This window comes from Colletes latitarsis, chromosome 14, assembly GCF_051014445.1.
Source record: "Colletes latitarsis isolate SP2378_abdomen chromosome 14, iyColLati1, whole genome shotgun sequence".
Taxonomy (NCBI): domain Eukaryota; kingdom Metazoa; phylum Arthropoda; class Insecta; order Hymenoptera; family Colletidae; genus Colletes; species Colletes latitarsis.
In genome coordinates this window covers 26419454-26445431 of record NC_135147.1, presented here as the reverse complement: position 1 = coordinate 26445431, position 25978 = coordinate 26419454, and the positions used below count along the sequence as shown (strand labels likewise).

The following is a 25978-nucleotide window of genomic DNA, read 5'->3' as shown; positions in this document are numbered from 1 at the left end:
TTAATTGGCCCCGCACCGAAGGACCAGAAAATATCTATTATTTTCACAGAAAATATGACCTAAACTTTACGGTAATCAAGCAAAATTATCGTAGACCGTAGAATCCATTTATGATTCGAAGCAGTAAATTATTGAGAGTAGATTTTGAAAGAATGATTAACGACCATTTCCGAAAGAATGTAAGATTAGCGAAGGATGATTAATTATTCCCGGTCGGGGAGGAAATGAATATTGCAAAAACTAAATACTCGTTAAGGTAATTGGATATTCCCATTAAAATGGGCAAAAGCTCAGGAGGATGCGAATACGTTCAAATATTCATTTTTATTTATGAAGTCCCTTCCCGGGACGATTCGATAAAAGATGTATAGACACATATATGCAAAATAACGAATATTCAACGAAGGCTTTAATCGGGTACTATAAATATTGAATCTAACGGAACTAGAAATTCGATTAAAAATTTTCGTAAACGAAACCATTCGTTACATATAACATTATTAAACCTACAAATTTTTGTATATTTAGCATTTGTAAAACTTCAAAAAGTAACGCGATAAATGTTGATATATAAAAGGCTACTGTATCTTTGAAACTGTCGCCTATTTTTCCACGAAAAAATTCACGGAATTCGTTGAGTTGGTACGAGAGGCTGCGTTGCAAAATTTCGAGCTAATATCTCGAACGGCTCTCGCGTAATAAAATTCCAAAGATGGCCCAGTTTCGTCTGCGTACAGGCTGGAACAGTTCCTTAAGCGGTTCGTAGTTTGGCTTAATTCAGCTTTTCTTTGAGCAGTCTGTAGCCTGTATCGTCACAAAGGGACATAATAATTCCGTGGACGGGGCATCAGCGACAAAGTCTCGGCGAAAGAGTCGACGGTCGCTGGATTTTCAAGGATTATCAGACCGGGTCCGCGCGACGAATAAATTACGAGCGTGTGCAACCTACTTGCAAAATTTCGTGGCACCGCGCTTAATTAAGGCGCGTTACACACAGCGACGATCTCAAGGGTCGAAATACCAGGCGGTTTGCGACCACGCCGATCGTTAAAAATAAAAAATTAAACAAGTTTGAACGGGCTCGCCGGGGAAACCATAACAGCTGTCCCAGGCGGAAATTTTAATGATATTCCGGAGGGTTAAATCCAGAGGTCCTAGTAATTAGAACGTTCCACGGAATATTTTCGTGAAATATTAAAAATAAATAGGTCGGGAGCAGAGATTATAATATTCCTTATTATTAATATCTCGTTCTTTCTCCGAAAATCTAAAATTATGAGGTTATCGTCGAACTACGATGACACGAATTTATTATAAATATATATTATATTACGTTCTACGTATTTTATTTATCGCGATAAATCGACGCGATATTTTTTGAAGAGAAATAATATTTTCACCTGTGGCGGTTAGCGTTCTATCGCGCGTTGCGTGAAGTGGGTGGGGGCGGGTGACGCGAACCGTTGTGCGACGATTGGTCGGGCAGAAACGAATCGAAAATGTGAAATAAAAATTTTCGATACGAGCCCTCGTTCGCGAGAGATTCAATTTCGAAAATTCACCAGGCACGAGTGTCGTTGGATGTCTGATCAATGTTGAGCGTTTCTACTTGAAACGTAACTTGTTTCCCCTGATTCTGATTTTCGAGTCGACTAATTTCAACGAGTTTAGGTTTAAGATAGATCGAAAGGGAATCGACACAATTTTATTTCACGATTATCGCGATCGACGAAGTCAACCTCGATGAATCCCTGTTTACGGGAAATTCGAGTCTCGATGTACCCTCGAGAGTTTCCTCCAGGCGCGTCGTGTTCGTCGAAAAATCCTGCGAAAATGCATCCCCTGGAGGCGTACTCCGACGAATCCGGAAATGTTCCATCTTTCCCCGCAGACATCGAATTCCCATGATCGAGCGTAGACAGTAGGTTAGTCTCGGGGCTCCGGGAAATTGAAAAATGCCCGAAAACACGCGAGTCTCGGAGTATAGAACATATTTTCACACGGGGAAATATTTTTATTGCACGTGGAGGCTCCACGTACGCATATTTTCGAGTATGGATTCAATGATGGAAACAATTTTGATTAAATATAAAAATATATTTTCAACGTACACGTTTCGAACGTATTTCCTGACCGTTTCGATAAAATATTACAAGGGAGAATTATTCGTGGAAACGAGCACGAAGGAGAGAAGAAAATATTTCGTTAGAAATATAATAATTTTTTAAGGAGTTATAATTTATTTTTAGATTATAATTTGCTCTCCAAATATTTTCTTTCGGTTCTCCTTTCGTTTAATTTCGGCTCCCGGAGAATGCACCGCGTTTTTCCAGAGACAAAGTTTCCGCAGTCGAGGCAGAAAGGAGACATTTGTTCCTTGGACGGTTCGGGACGAGCGAACAGGGACGAATAAAATTCTCCCAATGTCGTAACATTATCTCTATTTTACAATGCGAGTCAGCTTCGTCGGACATACGGATATCGCGAAGAAAAATATGTTACTCGTTAAATCCACGCCTAACGAACGAAGGAGAAACGTTGCAATAAAGATAAAAATAATGTATCGAGGATTTTCATGGTCTATCGAAGGTTCTCGGAAAATTCAGAAAATTTCCTCCACCCTCGGGGCAGAGAAAAAAAACTCAGCGTCGATTCCTCGAGTGTGAGGGGGAGGGAGGAATATAAATTCCTCCGGTGTCGTTACGCTGTGGAGAATTGGGGGGTTGAGGGGTAGAATTCGCCAAATTTCCGGGCGAATTGAAACGCGTTTTCTTGCTCGCTCGAGGGGGTGGAAGCGTCCTTTTGAACGGGGGTTGGATCGAGCGTCGAATCACAGAAGCCACCGCGATAGGGAGAAATTGGAGTCGAGAGGACCGTTGCTTCGACAAATGAAATGTCGTGCCCTCGCAAATTACCCCCCATTAAATCTGCATCGCGACTTATAAATGGACCGCTTAAGCACTTTCTCGCTCGCGAAACGGATCGCTGAACCGTCGCGTGAAAAATGCAACCCGTTAACGTCCGACGTTGCTACCGCGACAAAATGCAAACGTTTATGGTTAATCGAGCTCGCGAATTTCTGTGCAGATTACAGTTAATCGATGTCCAGGTCGCTGATTACCTTGGTCAGATTATTTAGACACAACTGAGACATCGAGTGTTGCTCTTGCATCGACTTGCGTTAGGGATACTTGCAACGAAATTTGTTTTACTTGAAGAGTAATTTTTTTATGTGTATTCGATAATTGGATTGTTAATTTACCTGGTCAGATTGTTCAGACATTTTTGAGATATGTAAACTAGGCCCCGTTTCTTGCAACGAAATCTTATTCCTTCGAGAGCACGTATTCATTTGTAATTATATATTTACTGTCATTCTTTTTATAGAAAAGGAAGCAATAACACATTTAATATCGTTTTTATTATGGCATATACGGAATAATGGCAGCAATAGAGGGATAGTGTCCACGATAAAAGTAAACTGAACGATAGCGATAATCTTGCAGTGTGTAGCTCTCACGAGTACTAAAAGAAATAGTATCTTTATATAAAATTAAATTTGAATAATACGATCGTAACCCATTGCGTACTCAGTGTTACGTTTATAGTAAATTTACAACAGTAATCTCTCGGGATCGACCGTCGAAATGCGGGACTTTCCGGGAGACAACATCCGACGTTTTCGATTATTCTCTGGAAATTACGGGCAGACTTCGGAGTCCCTGATTGCGCGTCAAGCGTCGAAACGTTTGACGAATGAACGAAAAGAAGAAAAAACGACGAAACCGAAAGACAAATGGTCCCGAAGTCCCGTCGGAGGAACGAGGAGGAAACAAATACGTTTCATCCGCCGTTTCGTGCATCAGTTTCTCCCCGCGACGGTCGCCATTTTTCCCTGTGCAATCGTTCTTTGAGCCCGGACGACGACACAACAGGATGCAACGTCTCTACGACGATCGGAGAATCCGTCAGCGTCGTAGAAACGAGGACGATCGTCTCGTTTCGTAAAAAATATTTATACGAAGAACGATCATTCTAACCCTTCAAAATTATTTAAAGAAAAAGTATTTATAAGACATTCGACACGAAGAATCAGATAAGCGAAATAGAGAAGACTCCGTTGAAATTTCGAAGACCACGAAATAAATAAAAAATTGAATGAAAAGTTTCGCGTTTGAAAGCCACGTTTGTTTCTCCATTCGAATGTTTCGCCGCGCGATGAACGGAGACATTCGATGCTAAATATAAATCACGCGGCACAGGAAGGGATTCTATTTTATTGCGTTGGTACAGAAATTGGCACAGGGAGTTATGCAAAAGCTTACGAAACGACGCGATGGAAGCGCATCGTTGACGAAGATATATAAAAGGGAAATTTCGAGGGAAGAACAGAGAGAGAGAGAGAGAGAGAGAGGGAGAGCGGAGGAATACGATAATTTAAACTTCAACAAAGCGATGCGTTCACCGCGTTCAGTGGAACAGTTTTACGAAGCGATTCTTTGTTCCGCTGTAGCGCGCGAATAAAAACGAGCACGTACGACCGCGAATTCTTTGCCGAGGTTTTTTTTCCCGTACATTTTCGTCGGTTAGAAATCACTCGACGAGTCGTCGTTATAGCTGATCAGCATTTAAAATATACACCGACAGCAGCGAACGGAACGGAATATTCCCAGCGGCGTGGAAAATACGCGACGAAGTTTGCGTGGCTGGGACGACGTTGAAAAAAATATTCACCTATCGCAAACATAGTGAAATAGACGCTAATAACGATAATAAAAATATGTAATGGAAACTGGCGAGGGAATTTTTTTCGAAATTTCTGTATTTTTATAAAATAAATCAATTACACGCGCAAAAATTAGTCGAGAACGCGGGATGAAATTTTTCCGTACGACGGTTCGTTTTCAAGATAATTGAATTTAAACGTGCGTTGGGGCACGTGCGCCATCGAATACGATTTCGGGGGTCCGCAGCCGTCCTACGTTACTCGTTGTTTCTGCTTCTGTAGACTTTATGGTGCCCTATTTTTAACCCTTGAAAGGATTATTGGGGTTTAAATTAATTTTTGTAATCCTCCGTTAGTTTATTATTCTTTAAATGTTTACCACTTAGCAATTTGGTAAAATAATTCAGTCAAGATCGAGCATCCACTTAAGGGTTAAACTCGAGTTTCCAATTCCAAGTAAACAAACAAAGTCTACGTGTAATATTTCCCAAGTGCATCGTGGTCGCGTTTCACGGTTTATTTTTTAACGAACTCGAGCACATCGAAGGGGGTAAGCGTAAAATTTTGACCGACAGGGAGAACGGTTCCCGGTGATATTCGATAACAGAGAGCCGGTAAAGGTGAAATAAAAAAAAAAAAAGCGGCGCACAGGTCCGAGGAAGCGGATGCAAGAGAGGCAGAGAAGTAGAAGAAGGGGGTGGGTGGTGTGTTGTGGGGGGTTAGGGGGATGAAGAGGCACCTGCGTCCCGTTCTCTCTCCGGTCGAAGGGGGTATGAAGGGGTACGGGCGGTAAAAAGAGGGCGACAGGTAGAGAGGCCCGCGTCGAGAGAAAGGGGGACGCGTATCCCGGAGGTTAGTCGCGCATGCGCATAATTAGGGGGTTAGGAAAAGCGATGGCGAGCTGCTCGCAACGCCCGGGACGCGTCGCGCGAGTGCGACCAAGACGGATCCTCGCGTCCTGAACGAAGACCGACGAGCGTACCCGACGAGGGCACCACCACCACCGACAGGGGGAGGTGGGGGAGGTAGAGGGAGGCCAGGAACGTCGAGACAGGGGCGAGAAACGAAGAGAGAGAAGAGTCGCGAGATAAAAGGAGAAGATCGAAAGCTCGTGCGCGAGGGGCTGCGGAGGGGGCTACGTAGGGGGATGGAGGGATAGTCCGGATAGAGCGTGCGCGCGCCGAGGAGGGAAGGAGAGGACACAGAGGCCTGGAAAAGCCGGGAGTGTTCGTTCCTAACCCCCGCGATCGGGCCACCGTCAGCCGTGCGTTCTTCTCGGCCCTCGACGCGTTTCATCCGGCTTTACCAAAAAGTTTTTCACGCGCGACGGTGGAAGCTGTCGCGTCGAACGCGATCGCGGACCGTAGAAGACGCAGGGACGGCGTAGTGGGAGACGCCACCGGAGAAACAGAGAGAGAGAGAGAGGAGAAGCGACCAGGAGTGGGAGGAGGGTTCGTAGAGGGTCGGAGAGGGTGGGCGAAGGTGGTCGAGCACTCCGCAGCATCCGAGCCACGGGGAAGACGAGCGTCCAGGGGTGGTGACCTGCAACCGCGAGCCAGCTCGGCACAGAGAGCGACGCGACGACCGTGTCTCGAGTCCCTGGGATTGATCGAGACCCACCAAACTCGCCGGTGTCCCGCGTTCTCTCGTACCTGTCGATGCGCGTACGCGACGCCAATCGGCCGAACAATCGATCCTCCCGAACGGACGCGGACCGCTTCCGGGGATCGTCGTTCCCTCCGTGTTAATTGGAGGAGCGCGCGCGACCGAGACGAGGACCCGTCTGCGTGCGTGGCTTTCTATCTGGAGCACCGATCCGCCGATCCCCCGATCCCCGTGACCTTGTGACACCGCGACCGACCGAGAGAAAGAGACAGAGATAGAGAGAGAGAGAGACCTCTCGCCGGAACGTACGAGAGGAGGGATGCGGAAGATCAGGCTGAAGCGTTGAACAGGCTACACACCCTCCGCGGAAGCCGTCCGGGTGTCGCGTCTTCCCCGTCGTCGACGCGTTTCGCACGCGTCCTGGACCGCCACCGCGAATCCCCGAGTTTCGACACTCTCTGGGAACCCGGCAGTGAGAAGTGACCGGAAGTACTCCATCGTGTGACGGTTAAGAGGATGTGCACGTCGGTTCGTTGAAAACTTTTTTAAGTGACGCAGCCTCGTCCACCTCGAAGACTACCAAGTGCCGAAAACATTCCAAGTGCCAATTTACCCAGTTCCCTCAAATAATAAGCTACGACCACGCTGTGATATAGAGAGTTCCAAGGGGAGGGGGAAGAGCGTGGAGAAAGAAGGTGGCCGAACAGGGGTGAATCGGTGGATCGCGGAGGACTCGGGGCTCCAGGAGGCCGCTGACGGAAGAGGGAGGCTAGGATAATCCACCCCCGAAGGATCGAAGACGCGCCGAAACCATGAGCGAGGGCACGCCGAAGTCCCAGGGCAGGAACGTGTCCGATGGCTCGCCAGCCCGCCTGGAAGCCGGTACGATTGCATCTGATTACTCTATACCGGTCCTAAATAGCCATCAATTCTACTGGAATTCTATACTCTATCTCTGAGCAAATTTTAGAGAACTCTGTCGCTCTAAAGCTAAGTACAGCAGAGGTAGAGCTCTGTAGAATTCAAGGAACGAGGCTCCGTGAAAGTCTATATAGTCTATAGCACTGTCACGGAACTCTAGAGACTCTATAGAATTCTTTCTATGAATCTCTGGGACGAATAGAGTCCCACAAATGGCTCTATTATAGATCTCTATAGAGTTGTGCGGTGGCAGAATTATAAATGTAGAATTCAACGAAGCTCTGTGAAAGTTTATACAGTCGATAGAACTGTCACAGAACTCTAGAGGTTCTGTAGAATTCTTTCTATGAATCTCTAGAACGAATAGAGTTCTACAAATGGCTCTATTATAGGTATCCACAGAGTTGTGCAGAGGTAGAATCTTATGGAGCAGACAGATAAATGTAGAACTCAACAAACAGGGCTCTGTGGAAGTCTATATGAACGCTAGAACTGTCACGGAACTCCAGAGGTTCTGTAGAATTCTTTCTATAAATCCCTGGAACGAATAGAGTCCTACAAATGGCAGTATTATAGATCTCTCTAGAGTTTGTAAGACTTAGTTCCATAAGTAAAACTCTGTAAACTTAACTCCAGTTGAATTCCACGAGCGAACTCTAGAGTCGATAGAATTGTCACACAATTTTCTAGCTGCAATTCTATAGAATTCGTCAGAATTCAGACCCTTATAGATCTCTATAAATGGAACTTTATGAACTCTAATTCTATAGAGCTACGTAGAGTCGATCGAGCTCTATTAGAATTCTCTAAATTGTAAATCTGTCCGGAAACTCTGATAGAACGCCATGCACGAAACTTCTGTCAGAGTTCCACGAGCGGACCAAACTCCTGTAGAATTCACTAGAATCCACTGTTAGCGTTCGCGACATATAAATTAGAGCATAGAAACGCTTGTGAAAGCAGATAATTCGTCGAGTGTATTTCGCAGTATCGGCGTGTTTACACCCTGACATTATGTCGCGCCCTTAAGGGATGACACCGTAACCCAATAAACCAATCCTGTCTATTTTTGTTAGACCATCCCCAAGATGACGCCAGCATCCCTCAGATGATGATTCTCTCCTTTCTCCTGATTTATTTCCTAGAATTGCAATCGGTCCTTTCTCCCGGGCAACAAAAGCCTATCCAAGCCCAGTGTTCTCGTGATCGCGAAAACCCTCGCGAGAAGGTCACGTATCGCGGGTACGAGGCCCGGGTTACCTTTGATCAGCAGAACGTGAAACACTGCCTCGAATGCTGAACAGCGACAATCAAAGGCCAAAGTTCGCCGAGCGTTCACGACTCGATTCCAATTCAGAGTCCCGGTTTTCGCGACGAAACGCGCCGAGGGTCGCTTGGAAATTGGGTCCCCGCAGAAATCCACCCTTACTCGAGTCTATTAAACTTCGCGTCGGGGAGCCGGTTAGGCGAAAATTTCCTCCCGAAAACCGCCCCGCGGGTTCGCCTTTTCTTCGCGAAACTGCGCGTTCGCCGGAAGTTTCGAAACGAGCACTGCGCTTTTTAGTAGAACTCTCGTCGGGATCGTTGGGATTCTTACGGAACTCGGTTGCAAAATCGACGGAGCTCCTCGTAAAGTTTCACGAGCAGAGTTCCGTCGAACTTGCGGCCCCTGTTATCCGGGAGTTAGTGCAAGTCTCGAAACGGAACTCCCCGTGAAATTGATCACTTAAATAAAACGGAATATTCTATCTAGAATTCTTAAAAAATTCCACGAGTGCAAGAATTCTATGTAGAAAGCTTGGTAAAATTGCAATTTGACGCCAGAAGTGTTTGTATCGTGAATGGGAAAAGAACTGAAAAAATCGGACGTGAAGGGCAACGCGTGGAGGGTTTAAAATTCTCCACCCACGCTCTGTGGAATACATTAAACTCTCCTTGGACCGCGAAGCTGGCTAGGCAATTTTCTAACCGTTCTCGAAGTCGTTGAAATTTCGAGAATACGGCGAGGGGGAGGTTCTGCGTCGACGATAAAGCTCGTCGACCGGGGCTGATATCGCGAGATTTCGAGACTCGATTTACGACCCCGCCAGCTTGTTGGGGCATTCGGAAGTTGGCGATTGTTCGCTATAGATGGCTGCCAGGGGGGTTGCTCTTTGATGCATCCGAAAGGGGTGGTTAATGCGTCTTTTGTGGTGCATCGGGCGAGGCAATTCCATCAAAGTTCGGAGTCATTTCGGAAATGTTCGAGCACCTTTGCGGCTAGAGCGATGGATGTCTTATTTAAGGGGTGCCCAGGGGGTGTACCAGGATCGAAAGAGCCACTGGATTCGTTTTCAAACCACTACAAATACTAACAAGACTACGAGAAGTCTGATATTCTCTTCTGTCGAAAGCTCTGACAAGTCAAGAAAGTACTGTTTTAAAATAGAATTTCTCCCCAAAGCACACAATCTTGATACCAAATTAAATTCTCCAGATAATAATAGACGGTTTCTTGGACAATCTAAGAAATTGCTTATATCTGCTACCATGTCACGCTAAATTTCAAAGGATCCGACTAATCAGAATGTCAGCAAGCAGCACACACACACACACACAGTTTTCTTTATCGAACCAGCACAAAAGACCCTTTCAGCCACAATATCTCATTACGTGTCGGTAAATAACATAACGAATTCTTATCGTAACGCATCCAACGAACCCGACAAAAGATTTCGTTCGACTGGGTATTCCCGGTTCTTTAGAATCGCTGGTCGAATGTAGGGCAGCGATTTAATTTTCAGAAACGTCTCCGCGTACCTCGTACGCGACCTCATGGTCGCCTCTCGACGCTAGCGAAAAGTTTCTCGGTAGGGGGGGTAAAAGGCGAATTTTTACCCGAGTTTCGGGGGTTTTCTGATTCGCGTCACGGAGTTTCGAGACGCTGGCAGGGCGTCGCGTAGCGTCGCGCGAACTTCGCCCAGAAATTGGCTTTCCATCGTGGCTCGGGGAAACTGGGACAGCGATTTCGGTCCGAGGAATTGTGGCCAGCTTCTATCCGGACGTCCAGGAAGTCAACGGACTCTTAAAAGGGTACGGTTCGTCGTTCCAGCGAATTCGGAAACTTCCAAATTCGACTTCCCATTCTTAACTCTGCTCCAATTCTCGAATTGGGATACGTTCTTTTTTCAAGAATTTTATGCGTGGCATATTCCCTGAAAGTACACCTTTTGAAATAGCGTGGAAGTCGAAATTCAATACACGATGATTCTTAAACAGTCGTTTAACTTGACGATCTCGTCTCGTACGTAGTGGAATTTGCAATCACGGGGCTGAACGACAAAATTGACGTACGAACGCGAAGGGTGGAAGGTTTCCTTTGGCGTAAAAGCGTCGTCGTATTCCGGTTCGGTCCCGAAAAAGTATTTCGCGTTGTTCCGGCAGCCTCGGTGTACGGCGATCCGCTTCATCTAAATTCGCATTAACATATTACGTGCGTGGAAACCGGGATACGGGTCGTATAAATACGTGCAGGAAAATATCCAGTTGTTTGCGCTGGCGCACCCCCGTAAATTCTAGGTCCCTGTGTAAACGTGAATGGCAACGTAATGGCCGCGAGCCACGGTTAGAATGCCACGGTTGTCCTCGCGTTGTGTCACACCGATGAATTATGTAATACGTTAGCGCACGGAATGCTTTCCTTTTAACATTTAATTCCCTCTTTCGCACAATTTCCGACACTGTTTCTCGCTCGCGATGCTCCAATTATACGTTAGAAAGAAATCGACGCTCCACGATGAAAACAGTTGCACCGAGTGCTTCTTTAAAAATCGTTTTTTGGATTTTCCTGGAGTACGAAGCGGAATTCGCGGTTCGAACGAAAATGAGACGATTCTTTGCACGAAAACACGTCGAAAACGAAGGATAAAGTTTTCGCGTAGGAAGCTCCGTTTTGGAGGAAACGGATCTCGAAGATCCGTAAAGTTCGCGTCTGACCTTACGTTGGCTTTTTCACTTGCGTTGGAGTTTGTAAGCGGAAACTATGGTGAAACGAACGATATTATGTATTTCTCGTACAGAGTACTGTTTGTTAGCTAGTTAGGTACAATTGTAACGGATATTGTACCGCCAACAATGGTTAGAAATACCGATGCAAGTAGAAATAGCGAATAATGGTCAGACGCGTTAGCCAAAATCGCGCGCGTCCAACGAAACGTTTGATTATCTCGGTAACGAAACCTCGTAGAAAGAAATGTATCGAACAATTTCGACTTGTTTTTTCACTAACAATCGCTCCACCCTCGGTTCTGCTATAAATTTTTAGACCGCTGTCCTTGCTTCGAGCCTCTATCGGAATTTATTAAGAAATTCATAAAATTTTTAAGGTTCTTATAAAAGTTCCTCGAGTTTTCCACGTTCTTTGAAATTTTCATCGCTGTAAGTAAAGCACCGAGAACCTTCAACTCTTCAAAAGCTTCGACAGCATCACGTTGCCCGTAAAACTAAAACGACTATAACTCGAGAAAACAGGGTCGAGTAGGAAGTGCCTTCTTACGAGCTCTTTTTATTATTTTCGCGACACGTAATAGCGTATCTTGCTCAAAACGATGAAAAGGACCGTCCACTAGGATAAACAGAGATTGCTTAATGATGTCCGGCGTTTCGACGAGTACCAAACCGTTTCGAAACGTTACTTATCGATGGAATAAAAAAGAAATACGTTTAAGAGTTATTAATTAGAGAGAGAGTGTCTAAATATTAGAATTAGATTTTTTTAATATTCGAAACGTACACTTGAGAGAGTCGATTGCACATCTTAGCCACTGAATATGTACTTAGGAAAGTATTTATTTATTTATAGGAACTGGTAACTCAGTGCATAACATCGTTGCATTCCACCGTGATGACCAGGGTTCGAATCCCCGCAGTTTTTAATTTGTTAGGTTTTTCTCGAATTTATATACGTGTAGTATGAAGAGTTTTTAAGTACTATTTCTCCAATATTACCAATCTTAGAAATAAAAAGTATTTATAAGAATTTCTGTAAATGGTAGGTGATAAAATTGTAGAATAATTAGGACTTTAGCGGGAAAATAAAGCCCGTAAATTATCCCGGAAAATCTACTAACTCGGGGAAAATGTCACCCGTGGAAAAGTCCCTAGAAAAAGAATTCCTACGAGACCATAAATCAATGACCCTGGAAAATTGCACCGTTGGTTTACGATAAAGAATTCGTATGAAAAAATGAGTAACAGAACCCGAAGGAGGAAAAATTGCACCATAAATCCCAGAGACTCCGGAGTTGTGGGAATACATTATCCCAGAACCTGCCGGTGGATTCGAAAAAACGGTACGAGAATCGCAAATTTGTTTTACCAATGAGAAAATTCGTGTGAAAATAGACGCCGGAGGGAAAATGCATGGAAATATATGACGGACGAAGATAAACAGAGACAGAGAGGGGCCAAGCATAGGGAATATAGATCAGTGGCTCTTAGTTCTGAAAGAAATACTCCCTCGAAATTCAAATCCTCTGAATACATCTCGAACCACACACACACCGCGTCTCTGCGGAATCTTGTATACACAGACACACATAGGGTAAACTTCGCGAGGTATGCTCGCGAAGCAGGAAAATATCAAGGGATCTGGCAAAGCGTATAAAGGCGATTGTCTACGAAACGATGAAAAGTGGGTATCAACTTCTCGAATCTCGTCCAAAGGTTTTCTCGAAAGAAAAAAAAAAAAAACATCACGTACGCGAGAAGGTAACTTCGTGGAACCGTCGGTTTATTCCAGGTTCAAAATTCCGTTTCCCTATTGTTCGACGCGAATGAAAAGAACACCGTGCAACGTTGTTTCATCGAGTACGAATATTCGAACGGGGGTTTTTCCGGTTTTCCCGTCGCGTATTACAAAAATCCCTGTGACAACAGGGGAAAACCGCGCGACGGGAATATTCATACTCGATATGCAGATATCCAGGCACGCTCGAACGGTTCCACGAGATCAACATATTTCGTTGGCCTACTATCGAGAACTGGAACACTGAATACTCGAATATCGCGGTGTCCACGGCGGGAATTTACGAGTCGAGACGTCGAAAACGAGCAGATTCCGCGGCACCCGCGAAATTTACGTACGATCTCGCCGGTGCGCGGTAAATCGTCGAAATTGCGGATGGAAAAACAGCCAGCCGGAAGAGTTTATTTCGTTTATAGCGTTTACGATAATCGAGAAGACCGTACGATTAATATTTCGACGATATCGAGGACCAAGAGACTGTAGATTAATTTTCATAAAAATAATTCGTTAGCCCTGGACGGTTAAAAAATATTAGCGGGTTGTTCCGTCATTTATTACTATTTTCAAGTTATTAACAGTTTCAAATTTCCTGGTAAATAGGTCAAGACGTCACAGTCTCCATTTGTCTAACTCTGTGCCACTCGGTACGTGCACACGCCGACAGACAGAACATGAATTATTGGTCTTACTGTTTGCTCCAGGTTTTAACTTTGAATTTCAGCCCTTCGAAGTACGAAGTTATTATTCGATACCGAAACTCCAATTTTTTCTTACGTTAGATCACAACGTACGCTTAGACGATACCGTGAGCCGGAGATAAATTATCAGAAAGAGTGCAGAAATAAATAAAATGTCTCTCATTCAGAGATCAGTGGAGAAGATTGCTTTCAACGAAAGATTCCAGCACGAGACGAAACAGACTCGTTCTTGAATGAAACTAGGTTATTAAACGATAGACGATATCGAGAGAAAAATGGTCCCCAGATGTTGGAAGTAAATAAACTAGGAAAAATTATGTCTCCGTTCTCCTCTTATCTACTCGAAACGCAAGATCCGTGTGTTATTTCGTATAATTTATGGTTCACGAGGATAGTAAAGGGGTGGATTTAATTAATGGACAAGCTTCTTGGGATAGAAAAGAATGCCAACTTGACAAAGGACTAGAACGTTAGGGAATAAAATAGAATCGTTCCAACAATGGCGATATTTTATATCGTGATCGTCGCGATGGCTGGCCAAAGCTAAACGTTTGATCCGATACTACTGACATTCCAGCGAATGTTTCTCCAAAAAATCGAGCCCGAGGAGGGATAAATGTTATCATTTTTCGCGGCACAGAAAGAAATTATCGTCTGGAACTACCCTGGAGTCTTGTGGAATCAGGAATTACCGGTCTGTTGGTTCAACTAAACCTTCCTTGCTCGCGAGCGGACGGTTCATCCGTCGTAATAACATTTCGCAGGCTTCGCGCAGACTGTCGACAAGAACAAACAAAGATCCCAGCGAACACACGAAGCTTGTTCGCTGCCACTTACGAAAGACAGAGCTCGATTGTTGCGTTTAAACACATAGAATCGGTTCTCGAAGTGACCATCAATTTTTTTATTTTACACAGACCTTGTTCGATCCGATCTTCCAACAAATAACCCGTAAACTTAACCCTCTATAAATTGAATTATTTCTTTCGCTGATAAACGCTGAGAATTGGTCGGTGAATTTGTCTTTAATTTAAAAAAATACAAAGTAAAATTCTTTGGACTTTCGAAAGCTTCATTCGTAGATTTAAAGAATGTTAACACATGCGTCATGGCTCGACGTTCGATGTTCTTCGGGAGTCTTATCAGGACCCTCGAGGAGATCCTGAAGATGTTTGTCTTCGTTCGAGCAGATTTAATAAACCATTTAAGGGGCTAGATAAGGCTCCCTGTTCTTTGATAGCCAGTCGTACGTGGATTAAGAAGCCCCAGAACCGTACGAGTTCGGTCAACAAATCAACGTCCACGCGATCGAAACGCGGACAGTTCGCAGTCAAATAAAATCAAGGATCGATCCGCGATCGAGCGGATCTCGGTGAGAGCAGAAATTAATTTCGTCGGGCCATTCGTCGTCGTTTGGACGCGTTAACGAAATTAGAAACAGTGGGAGACGAGGGTCTTCCTCGATAGCGAGTCGTTCATTCATCGGTAGAGCGACACGCGAGCTCGAATTAATTTGTTTGTCCGCGAATATTGCATTCGTTCGTCGGTGAGACTCGAAAATATTGAGAGAAAAATCCGCCAAGATTGAAATTAATCGTTTAGTCGAATTAACTGTTCCAAAATTGCAAATATATTTTAAACAATTTGTGCAATGATTATTTTAGGATCTTGGTTCGTCTTGAAGGGTCTGAATATAAGATCTAAGCGAAGGGTGCAAAACACGAGTACGAAAAGGGGTTCGTTTTCATTTTTGTTTGTGAAATAGCGTGTTATCGAGTAAAAGAGGGACGAAGGTCGCGAGGATTGGCGTTTTCGCGGGCAATGATCGACGAAATGGGTTAAATCAGGACGAAGGGATCGCGACTGGGTTGTTTCCTGTGTGTTGTTTTTGCTCTGATATCTATTAACCGACCTCGATGGATGCAATAAAACGAGCTCGTTTGGGGGTTGCGGAGAACCAGCACTTTGTTGATCCAATCGAATTTGCTGCCGCTCGAGTGGCTGATCGATCCCCGTTAAAAGGATATCGCGGACCTTGCAGAATTCTCAAGCAAGGACGAACTCTCTCTCGCTCGGATACCTCCAGGGCGAATTGACCCCTTCGATATATATTGCGCAACAAACGCGTCATTGCAATATTATCTTCTTCCTCCGTGAAATTATGTAATTCAACCTCTCTCTCTTACTCTTCAGTTTCTCTAAATATTAATTGCATAAATCAGTGTTTCGAGGGCCCTGGAATGTACTGGAAAGTCGTCATAAAATAGAATTAAAAAAATTAAATTTTGAGGTCCCAAGATGGTCGAAAAATCTAAATGTTCTTTAAATAGGATACCAGTGGTTCGAAAGGAAGGACTTGTTTCGCGTAAATAAATAGACCAATCGGTGCAGTGGTTGGAAACGTTGTGTTAACAACGTAGGTCCCCAAGGGTTGCAGTTTGACAAAGTCTCCGGCCCGTTGGCGGAGACGACGCAGTTCCAGCACTTTGTTGATTCAACCAAATCCCCATTCGGTCGAGTGGCTGGTCGATTCGCGGCGAAAACGTGCATGTACCCAGGCCTCGCGCGCGTTTAAACGAGATTAGGACAAGGGCAAGCGGAGGGTTAAGTAGTTTCCATTGTAAGGATGCTCCACGACGTGACGACGTTTCTCGGTGTGTCTCGAGCTTGCCACGCCTCTGCACACGGCCAACCATCTCGCGACCTCGCCTGGAATCGCTTAATTCTTCGAACATTTCGGTCCTGCACCCTTAAAAAATATTCGATAATTATTTACTTCGGGGGTACCTTCGATTTTAATCGTTTTGAAATATGTTATAGAAAATAACATTCTGAAGAGATATTCGCAAAATTCCCTCTATTCTACTACATTTAATTCTGCCTACTATCTGCCAAATATCTAAGAAAAAGTTCAAAATCGGAGTTGAGATCCCCGAAGTAAATAATTACCAAATACGCAACAAATTCCTTATCTCTATCATTAATAAACCGCTAAAAATAAAATTCCAACTGTCTGATCAAGAAAACCTGAACAGTGTGTGCACAAAATGAGATGTACGATCGTTCCAAAGGGGTGTTTCAGGTTCGAATGACCATGATTCGAGTGGGAACGTATATTGGAATGGGGGAGGCGTGGGGGGTGTTGGAATACACGGAGAGAAAGGTCGTGGAAGTAGCCTCGAGGTCTCGAGGACAGGAAAGGTTCTCTAAACCACAATGGCGCTCGATCCCAGAGTCGCGTAAAGATACACGCAACCGTGTAAATCATCTGGCTGCCGATAATCGCCACCTGACTCCCGTCGTAATAAAGTCGAGCGTCGAATAATATCGTCGAGACGCCGTGCTTCGGTCCTGCTTGCGATTTATCGTCGTTCCAGCGAGCCTCGAAATTGGGACACGGACCAACCGGGACACGCCCGGCATTGTTACCATTGCTTTTAAGCTTCTCCGCGTTTCTGACGCGCCCGCGCACGCACACACACACGTACACGCGCGCGTTGATCCGCTTTTCATCCACCGCTCGCCAGGTATTTTTATGGATCGCAATTTTCGCCTTATTCCCTTCTTCCAAACGCGATCCAACGTGCTCAAACGATCGCAAACTAAATTTCCCGAGACTGGCAGGTTCGAGGAAATTTTAGTCTCTGTCGATAGTTTGCACCTGTTTGTAAAATCATTATAGTCGAAACTTTTTTTATTAACGATGTTTCGACGAGACAACTGAAAGAAAAATGCACGTGTATAGAGAGGAAGATTCCGTGTGACGGTGTTTGACGGTGAATCGATTCGATTGTGTCGTTCGTACGCAGATAATTACACGAATTTTCCACGGCGACGAAAACGGAGCTGGCAATTAATTCCATCGGCCGCCGTGGGGATCGTATGTCGGTCATAACATGACGCTAAAATTGCGCCACTTTTCGCTGGAATTACGCGGAGTATAGTAATCGTAGGTCTGGTAATTATCAGCGTATTAATACCCTGGAAAGTGTGTCAGTGAGAGCGGAGGACATCGACCATTTTATAATCGCATTTCATTCAAGACTTTTACGTTCAGATCTGAAATTAAAATTGATACCTTGATTCGATTCCGAAACTAAGTGAACTAACGATATTAACAAATAATACAGAAGAATCGTTTACTTTATATAAGCACGGTATGCCATATTTTTAACGAATTATTAACGAAAAATTTAAAGATGGAGGAGGGGTGGACTTCCTTGGAAATTTCGATCGGTTTCCGGTTCGTTGGGTTTACCGCATTCCGAAAATTGACTCCGGATCGCAGTTCATCGGTCTCGAGCGAACCGAGGAGGCAAGATCCTGAGTATGACGCAATAGTTTTCGAGGTCTGCCAAAAAATGGTCGAATTTTCGCAACGCGGTGCAACGTACCCGACGGGAAATCGCAGTGTCGTTAATTCGCGTCGCGAAGTCGCCCGGAATATTGGGCCACCGGCCTGCCAGCGCTTGGCAAATGTCCTCAAGAGTTCGATTCTCCCGAATTCCACCCTTTTTGTCCCTTCCCTCTCTCTTTATCGTTCGTGTTTCGTGTTCCAATTGCTCCCCTGTTCCTATCTGGCTTGGATCTGTCGAAGAATCGGTCGCGGTTCTCGTCCGCCGATCCGATGCTCCAATTCGGACCAATCCTCGACCCTCTCAAGGTAGTTTACGCCGTTTTCAACCCTTCTCTACGATAGTAACAATCACTCGAGTCGCTTCTCGATCTTAAAAACAAGTAATCGAGAATTAAATATAAAACTTGTCGGCGCTTTTGACGCGTTGGATGCACTGATCACCGTTCGATCACCGAAGTGCAGCATCGTTCGGCCGCATCTGGACTAGGATGGGTTGCCGTTTGGCAAAAAAAACACGTATCGTTGATTCTTTGTAATTAATTATATCTCTCTATCAGGTTTCTCTAATTGGGCACTACTTATAAATTAACATTAAAAGAATTGGTATAAACTGTGTTGTAATTACCAAAAAGAAATGTAGATGAATTGCAAAGAGCCCCAAAACAAATGATTACACGATGGAGATGTTACAGAGGAACATTGGCCGCAACGCGCACCGAATTTTCGCCCCGACGTCCCGGCCAAAATCAATTAAGAGTTTGACGAAGACGTGCTCGCAAATTAATCGTGTTTGAAGCCCGTCTTCGCAAAGTTCAGCCGCTTAGGGCAACTCGTCCGCGAAAGCCTCGTATCCGGAGTGTTTACACGCTGCCTATATCCTTGCTTCTTAACGTAATTGCATCGTTCGCGATTACGTAAACTGCAGCGACAAATAATATCCGTCTCGCAATATTGACGCGGGAAATCCGCGATCCAACTTATTTTGCATCAAAACAATTTCCAACACTGTCTTGGAACGTTATTTTTCCTCCAATGGAGACGGAATTAAATTCTGATTTTTAAGAAAATTTCGTGGAGCCTGACGTTCGCACGGCGCCATTTTGGACCGCTTTTAACGTGGGTTTGAGGCCGCCACGGGGGGAACGATAGAGTGCATAATGGAAGGAGCAAACGCGATTAAAATAATTAGGGATCCCCGGGTGTAACTGGATAGAGTTTGTCAGCTGGGAACCTAAATACGAGGCTCGGTTAAATGGGTACCGCGACACCGCGGCCTCCGCGTCAACGAAACTCCGCCATTATGGCTAATTATTGGTCGTCGGTGTTTCCCTGTCAGGATATTATCGGCTCGGGTGTATCTTCGTTTCGCGTAGGCGAAACCCGATAAACAGTGACGCTCCTGAAACGTGTGTCACGTGGTGTCTCGAATTCGGTGAGAAATTTCCTTTGCCCGGTGGTCCGGATTAATCCTCCCCCCGTCACGGTTCACGCAATCGCCTAACATTTATCCATTGCAACGAACACGGAAATTGCTCTATAGCGGGGACGACCGCTATAATTTTACAGCCCTTGGACCCACCCTCGCATAAATTCTCGTAGCAGGCTCGTTAGACCGTCCGTCCGTGAATTTGTGGTCGAATATGCCGATAATTATTATAATCGGACCGAATTACTCCGCTTGAATTATCGCCCCCAACGCGTCCACTATTTTTAGACACCCTTTTTCTCCATCTTTCGATGTCGATTCGACACCTTGGAAATTTCCTAAACCCCTCATGCGGTGGTCATTTTTTATATTTCGGTCCAATTGTGCTCTAGGTAATTGTACACTATAATGGTAATTCGCTGTAATTGTTTTTTTAATATTAATTAACAAGTAATACCCAATTAGAGTACAGAAATCAACGATACGTGTGTTTTTTTCGCCAAGCAGTAACCCATCCTAATCTGGACGCGGTCGAATAATGGTTGCACTTCGATGGCCACCGTATGCAACGTGCCACGATCTCTGACAAGTTTTATATCTTAATTTCATAAAAAACAAGTGTCTTTTAACGAACATTTACGAGATTCGTTACCTAAATGTGCGTAGCATATACGCGAGAAAATAATCAATACGTAATATACGTATTATGGCCTAGAAACGGTACAACGATGTATTTATAACCTACCTGTTGCCCTAAGATGAAAAAAATCCCCCGATTATGCGATCAACCCTCGCTACTATTAGGTCGGATAATCGAAGGACTTCTGTGCTCGTATTATGTCATCGCCAAAGTTCGAATTTTTCAATAGAAACTGGAATAGTTGGAATGTAGTTCGAAATATTCTACAAATATTTTAATAATCGAAGTTCAAGAAATGAAGAAAAATGCGCGTTTAATCGCACGTACGCCCGTTCATTGCCGTGTTTAATTTCCCGTTCTCGTTAAAAATTGAAGCGAAGGATAATTCCGTTTCCCGATTCGTTGCTTAAGTATTCACAGGCGTCGATGTGGCCCGAGTAAATTATCGGTCGATCAATAGAACGTTGATTAATGGAATTGGAGGCAAAAGAATCGACGTTGCTGAAAACCCCCTGCCCGTTTAACTGAAATTTATTATCGGAACGAGGTATTCGTCGTAATAAGGCGAGTTTATGCCGATCGTGCTGGGTGTACCAGAAACAACAGTGGCCTGAACGGGTCCCTCTGTCGCCATAAATATCCCTAGACCTAGGTACGCAACGAATCTTCGAGAATTCATTTGGTCCGGCGGCTAAATGAATTCCATCGGTGATCTCGAAAGCCATTGTCGTTGATGGATATCGTAACAAACGACGAGCGCAGGGGAGCAGCGTACAAAGGGACAAAGAAACAAATCAGCGAGTTAATATTGACTGGCCTAGTTTTTTAAATTACTCGATGCGGCCCCGGTTTGTTACTTCGGGACGCTTGTTTCAAATATCGAACTTTCCCTAATTGCTGCATACTTTTCGAGCCCTCGAGAACCCCTCAAGAGTATCTCGTTATCATACCCGATCGAAGGGTTTTCCCCGCCTAGGAACTTTTCTGCGACCGGAGAAACGTGAATGTAACTAGCCCGGAGAATAGAAAATCCATCGGTTCGCCAACTTTACCCTCGACGCTCCGATAGTCACTCACGAGCGTAGGTTCTCCAGCTTTATCGTGTTTCCCCTTTGGGAACGCGAAAGAAAGGCCGGAACAAAGACATATCGGGTCTGAATTTCTGTTTCCGGCAGCCTGGTTTCTTCCGCGCGAACTAAGATCGAAGATCGATAGCCTTTTCGGCTCGAAATTCCCTAGCACGCTTCTGTAAGGTCACGGAAAAACGGTGTCCATGTTTGAATAAAATGGCGATTCGCTATAAAAGAACAGAAACTTGCTCCTTTCGTTTCAATATTATAATATTATAAGTTTATATTATAAAATTGAAAATTGGTGCCTGTCGTTCGAGAAGCGAATATTTATCTTTCACCGTTCCTCGAGAGTGGACATTACGAGAAACGATTTATAAATTGAATCGAACTACGGGGAACTTAAAGATACCGGTACAAGATTAATCGATTGAAAATTGTAGGTCTGGACGTACCTTCGGCGACGCTCAAGTGCTTTCTCAATGTCGATAAACCTTTTAGGGATTTCTTTGCAGTTGACAATGGCCACGGAGCATAGAACGGCGGCTGAAAGATTGATTCGAACTACAGTAGAGTTCTGATTATCCGAAAATCAACTGGGAGTAAGTGGAGAAATTTTTCGTCGAAAAAAAAAATTTTCAAATCGTTCTAAAAAAATTATTTTCTGTTTCGGAGGTCAATTACAATCGTTTTTTGCCAATAGGCATACCCCCGAAATCCTGCGCATTTTCGAGAAAAAAATTCCTTACCGAAAATGTACTGTCTGACCACACATTGATATGTTTCCCTGAAATTTGTCGCCAAAATTAAAAAATTTCAAATCGTTTTAAAAAAATTATTTTTACTTACGAGGGTCAATTACAATCATTTTTGGTCAATAAACATACCCCCGAAATCCTACGCATTTTCGAGAAAAAAATTCCTTACCGAAAATGTAATGTCTGACCATACATTGACATGTTTCCCTGAAATTTGTCGCCAAAATTAAAAAATTTCAAATCGTTTTAAAAAAATTATTTTTAGTTGCATGGGTCAATTACAATCATTTTTGGTCAATAAACATACCCCCGAAATCCTACGCATTTTCGAGAAAAAAATTCCTAACCGAAAATCTAATTTCTGGCCAGAAATGTCTGCCCGAATTTTCATGCGAATCTTTAAAACGTCATAACTTCTGAACGGATTGGACGATTTTAATGTTTAAAAAAGCAAACGACGCGTATTTTAATGAAGAATATGTAGAAATTGCAAAAATATTCGAAAAGTTGATCTTTAACCCCGCAAAATGAGAAAAACCCCATAAAAATGGTCCAATTTTCAAACAGCCATAACTCCTACAATAGTGAATTTATTTTAATGAAACTTTTTTCTGAAGTAGAGCTCATGGGTACCTACCAAAAAGTATTAGACAACTTTTCTGTAGGACGTCAAGCGAAATTATTAAAAATTAAAAACGAATTTTTAAGAGAAATCGACAGGGTGTAGTGCCTAAATTTTTCGGCGAAAAAAAAAATTTTCGATTCGTTCTGGAAAAATTATTATTGGTTGCAGGGGTCAATTACAATCATTTTTGGTGAATAGACATACCCTCGAAATGCTATCCACTTTCGAGAAAAAAATTCGAATAGGTGCTGAAAGTTTCGGCGAAAAAAAACTTTTTTAAATCGTCCTAAAAAAATTATTTCTAATTGCAGGGGTCAATTACAAGCATTTTTGGTTAATAGACATACCCCCGAAATCGTACGCATTTCCGAGAAAAAAAATTCTTTACCGAAAATATAACCTGTGGCCAGAAATGAAAGTAAACTGAAACTACACCGATACTGAATTCCATTAATTCCCAGATGAAATGAAATCGTAAAATAATTGCAAACGTTGTATCTAGCGAAATGGTGGATTGAAATTTTTCTCCTTTCTTCGATCGCTGTACTGTCAACAAGCATTACGGTGGCGGCTGATTAAAAACTGTCGATCGACCGAGAGAAATCGAGCGAATTCGGACCCAAATCCAATTCGAGCTTCTGTCCGTTTAAACAAAGAATAAAAAAAACACACACTGACACACACGCGAGCCCCCCGGCCCGGAAAAACCGATCACGACTTACCAACAAACTGAAATCTATCAGCGTGCCTCTCTCTGGACGCCTATTAAAACTTTCCAACTAAAGCGTTCCCATTTCCGTCGCCGTGTTTCTATTAAAACTTCGTCGCTCTATTAGGAAGATATTAAAATCAATAGAAATAAAGTTTGAAAGCGCCCGACCGAGTCGACGATGTAATCCTTCCGAGATTGCATTCGTCGGTTATAATTCGACGTAAAATAAACATTCGACAACGGTTTCCCATGGGAAATTGCTCTTATTAACAGTTGTTTTATTATCTGCAGGCGATGGCGGAGGCGCCGGCGGAGATGGCGATCCCATGGTGGGAGGGAATTCAGAAAAGAAGACGGGATACGAGACCAATCTCTTCCTCTACAGTGTAAGTAACAACCGTGATTGCAATTCATTCCGATGCAAAGCATAGTAACGTTACCAAATTAGAGCTACTACAAGCTCCTGTAACGTATAGTCTCATTTTAAGAAAATAGGGAAATCACAAACACACAGACATCGATGATTCGTATCAATAATCTCGGTAATATTTATCAAAAAATTGAATTTCTACTATGACCATTCTTTCACGCCCCAGTCAATACATTCGACGGAAGTCAGAAGTCCCAAAAATTTCAATTCAAACCTAAATGCAAGCTGTCAACCCCGAGTTAAGTGGGGAATATTCATAAACAGGAGTACGAACACATTTGTTCGTCTCAGGAAGATCAGCTGGAACGTCTGACCCAAAACGGCTGGACCTCCTTCGAGGGGTGTTTTTTCTTTCTTCAGCCAGTACATCCAGTAGACGGATAAGAGGCGGTTCGCAGCGAAAGTTCACCGGATAAGAAAACTGGGACGACGGTGGGCTCAGGCTCCCTTTCTCGAAAGAAGGGTCCTTCATTAAAACGCGAAAGTGAGAGGAATAAAGTGGGGGGGAGGTAGAGACAGGGTTGAATACTCTCGAGTGTGCAATTCGCTTAATTGTCGTTCAACGAACAAGCGGGCCGCGAACGGATTCTTCTGCGGTTGTGCGTCTCTTTTATTGTTCGAAACGTCGTCGTCCTTCGTCGGCAGTTTTTCTTTTGTTCGGACAGTTTCCTCCGAGTGTCTTCGAGCTCTTCTTATTAAATCACTCTCCCTCGCCAATTTCCCACCATTTTCATTTCTCTTTCCATTTTCATCCCAAACGAACTATCTATCACCAATTTTCATTTATCTCACTTTAGGAAATCGCTTAGTGTAACCTCAAAGGTCCAAAGGATTTTTCGTGGCGAGGTTTTCTCACGAAAAACGGTTCCTTTCCCGCGGACTTTATCTCCGGACGTATCGCGCGAGGCGTTCTTTTTAATCTTTTTCGGCCCTCTGATCCCTCGACGTCCAAAATGGTTCCGCTTTCAGGTTCGACGCGCTTATCGAGCCGATAAGAAACCGTAGAATTCGATTTAAGTTCGCGTCAAAGCGCCTTTGAATTCCCACGAAACTTTCCCGTCCGTCGTCCGGGCAAATTAATTTCCCGACTAATTGGCGCGATTAACTGATTCCCACTCATTTCCCACCCGCAAAACTTGCAGGTTCGGCTGTGAAAGTGGCGAAGAAAAATTTGGAACGGGACACGATTTGTTCTAAACTAGAAATTTTATTTACAATTTCCATCGATGTTAGATTTCTGGAATGATAGGGATGTCCTCGAAACTCGAACGCGAGGTCAGTTTCGAAGATTTACGTAGGATTCTAGTTTATATCTTGAGCACCTGTCGTTAAAGTGTACGCGGAAGGTCGGATCTATCGAATTCGTTTTACCGTGCATCGTGAAACGAACGATCCAGAATATGGTCGTCGAAACTTATACGCGTTGTTTATGGGCCGCGATATAACTAATAAAATACAGCCTCGCGGATCTAAAGTCTGCGTTACGACCCGAACGGTGATCGTTAAAAGCAAGTTATAGGATACAACGGTGAAATTCTCCGTTCCAATATGGCGTGAAAGGGGATAGGAAATGATAAAAATAATAAAAGCGTTTCGTTTCGCGTCCACGGCGTCTTCGTTGGTTGGTCTCGACCCTGATTTCGCGTGTGTGGGAACGCGGCTTTACGTAACGATTGCACATTGGCCTCTGCAGAGAGGCCGCATGAAAATGAAAGAAAAAAAGGGGTGGTCTAGAGTGACGCAAGCGGAGCCATGGCTCGAACGTGCCCTTATAGCCGGTTAATTAACGTGCTCTTTCAGTCGGGGGCCTCATAGTTGAAACGCGGTTCGGGATCGACCTCGATTCCTGGATATCCAATTATCCGTTTCTCTTCTTACCGTGGCTCGGTCTGTCGAAATTATCTCCGGACGGCCTTATCGACGCTGATTTCTCGCGAGTATCTCTGCCTCTGTCTCTCTCTGGCCTCTTTGTCCGCGGAAAATGAGACCACGGGGCTGCAAGAGGCTCGTTCCCCGTCGCTGGACCTGCCCTCGAGTGGAAATAAATCGTCTGTTCGATCAGGAGATCATCGAGGAGACGTATTTTCAACGAATTTATACTTTACAAGTTCCACTCGATGCAAACATTCCGAATTGAATAGCTGGAAAAAGTATCATTCGTCGACCATTTTTCTTCCTGTTGTCTAGATTGCAAATGGTCCTGGTGATCCGGGTAAAATCCCGGA

General features: G+C 44.1%; 1 protein-coding gene across 9 annotated transcripts in view; it reads left to right on the top strand.

Moving 5' to 3' along the window:
• The window catches only part of Kcc (solute carrier family 12 member kcc), a 125933-nt gene that overhangs the window by 88765 nt on the left and 11190 nt on the right, over positions 1–25978 (top strand). For 8 of the 9 annotated variants that reach the window (XM_076782575.1, XM_076782574.1, XM_076782572.1 and 5 more), the window contains exon 3: positions 23615–23709. In XM_076782575.1, coding sequence (XP_076638690.1) covers positions 23615–23709 — 95 coding nt within the window. Of the gene's footprint in view, positions 1–6184; positions 7214–23614; positions 23710–25978 lie in introns of those variants that run through there. The other variant, XM_076782569.1, reaches the window with a different exon arrangement.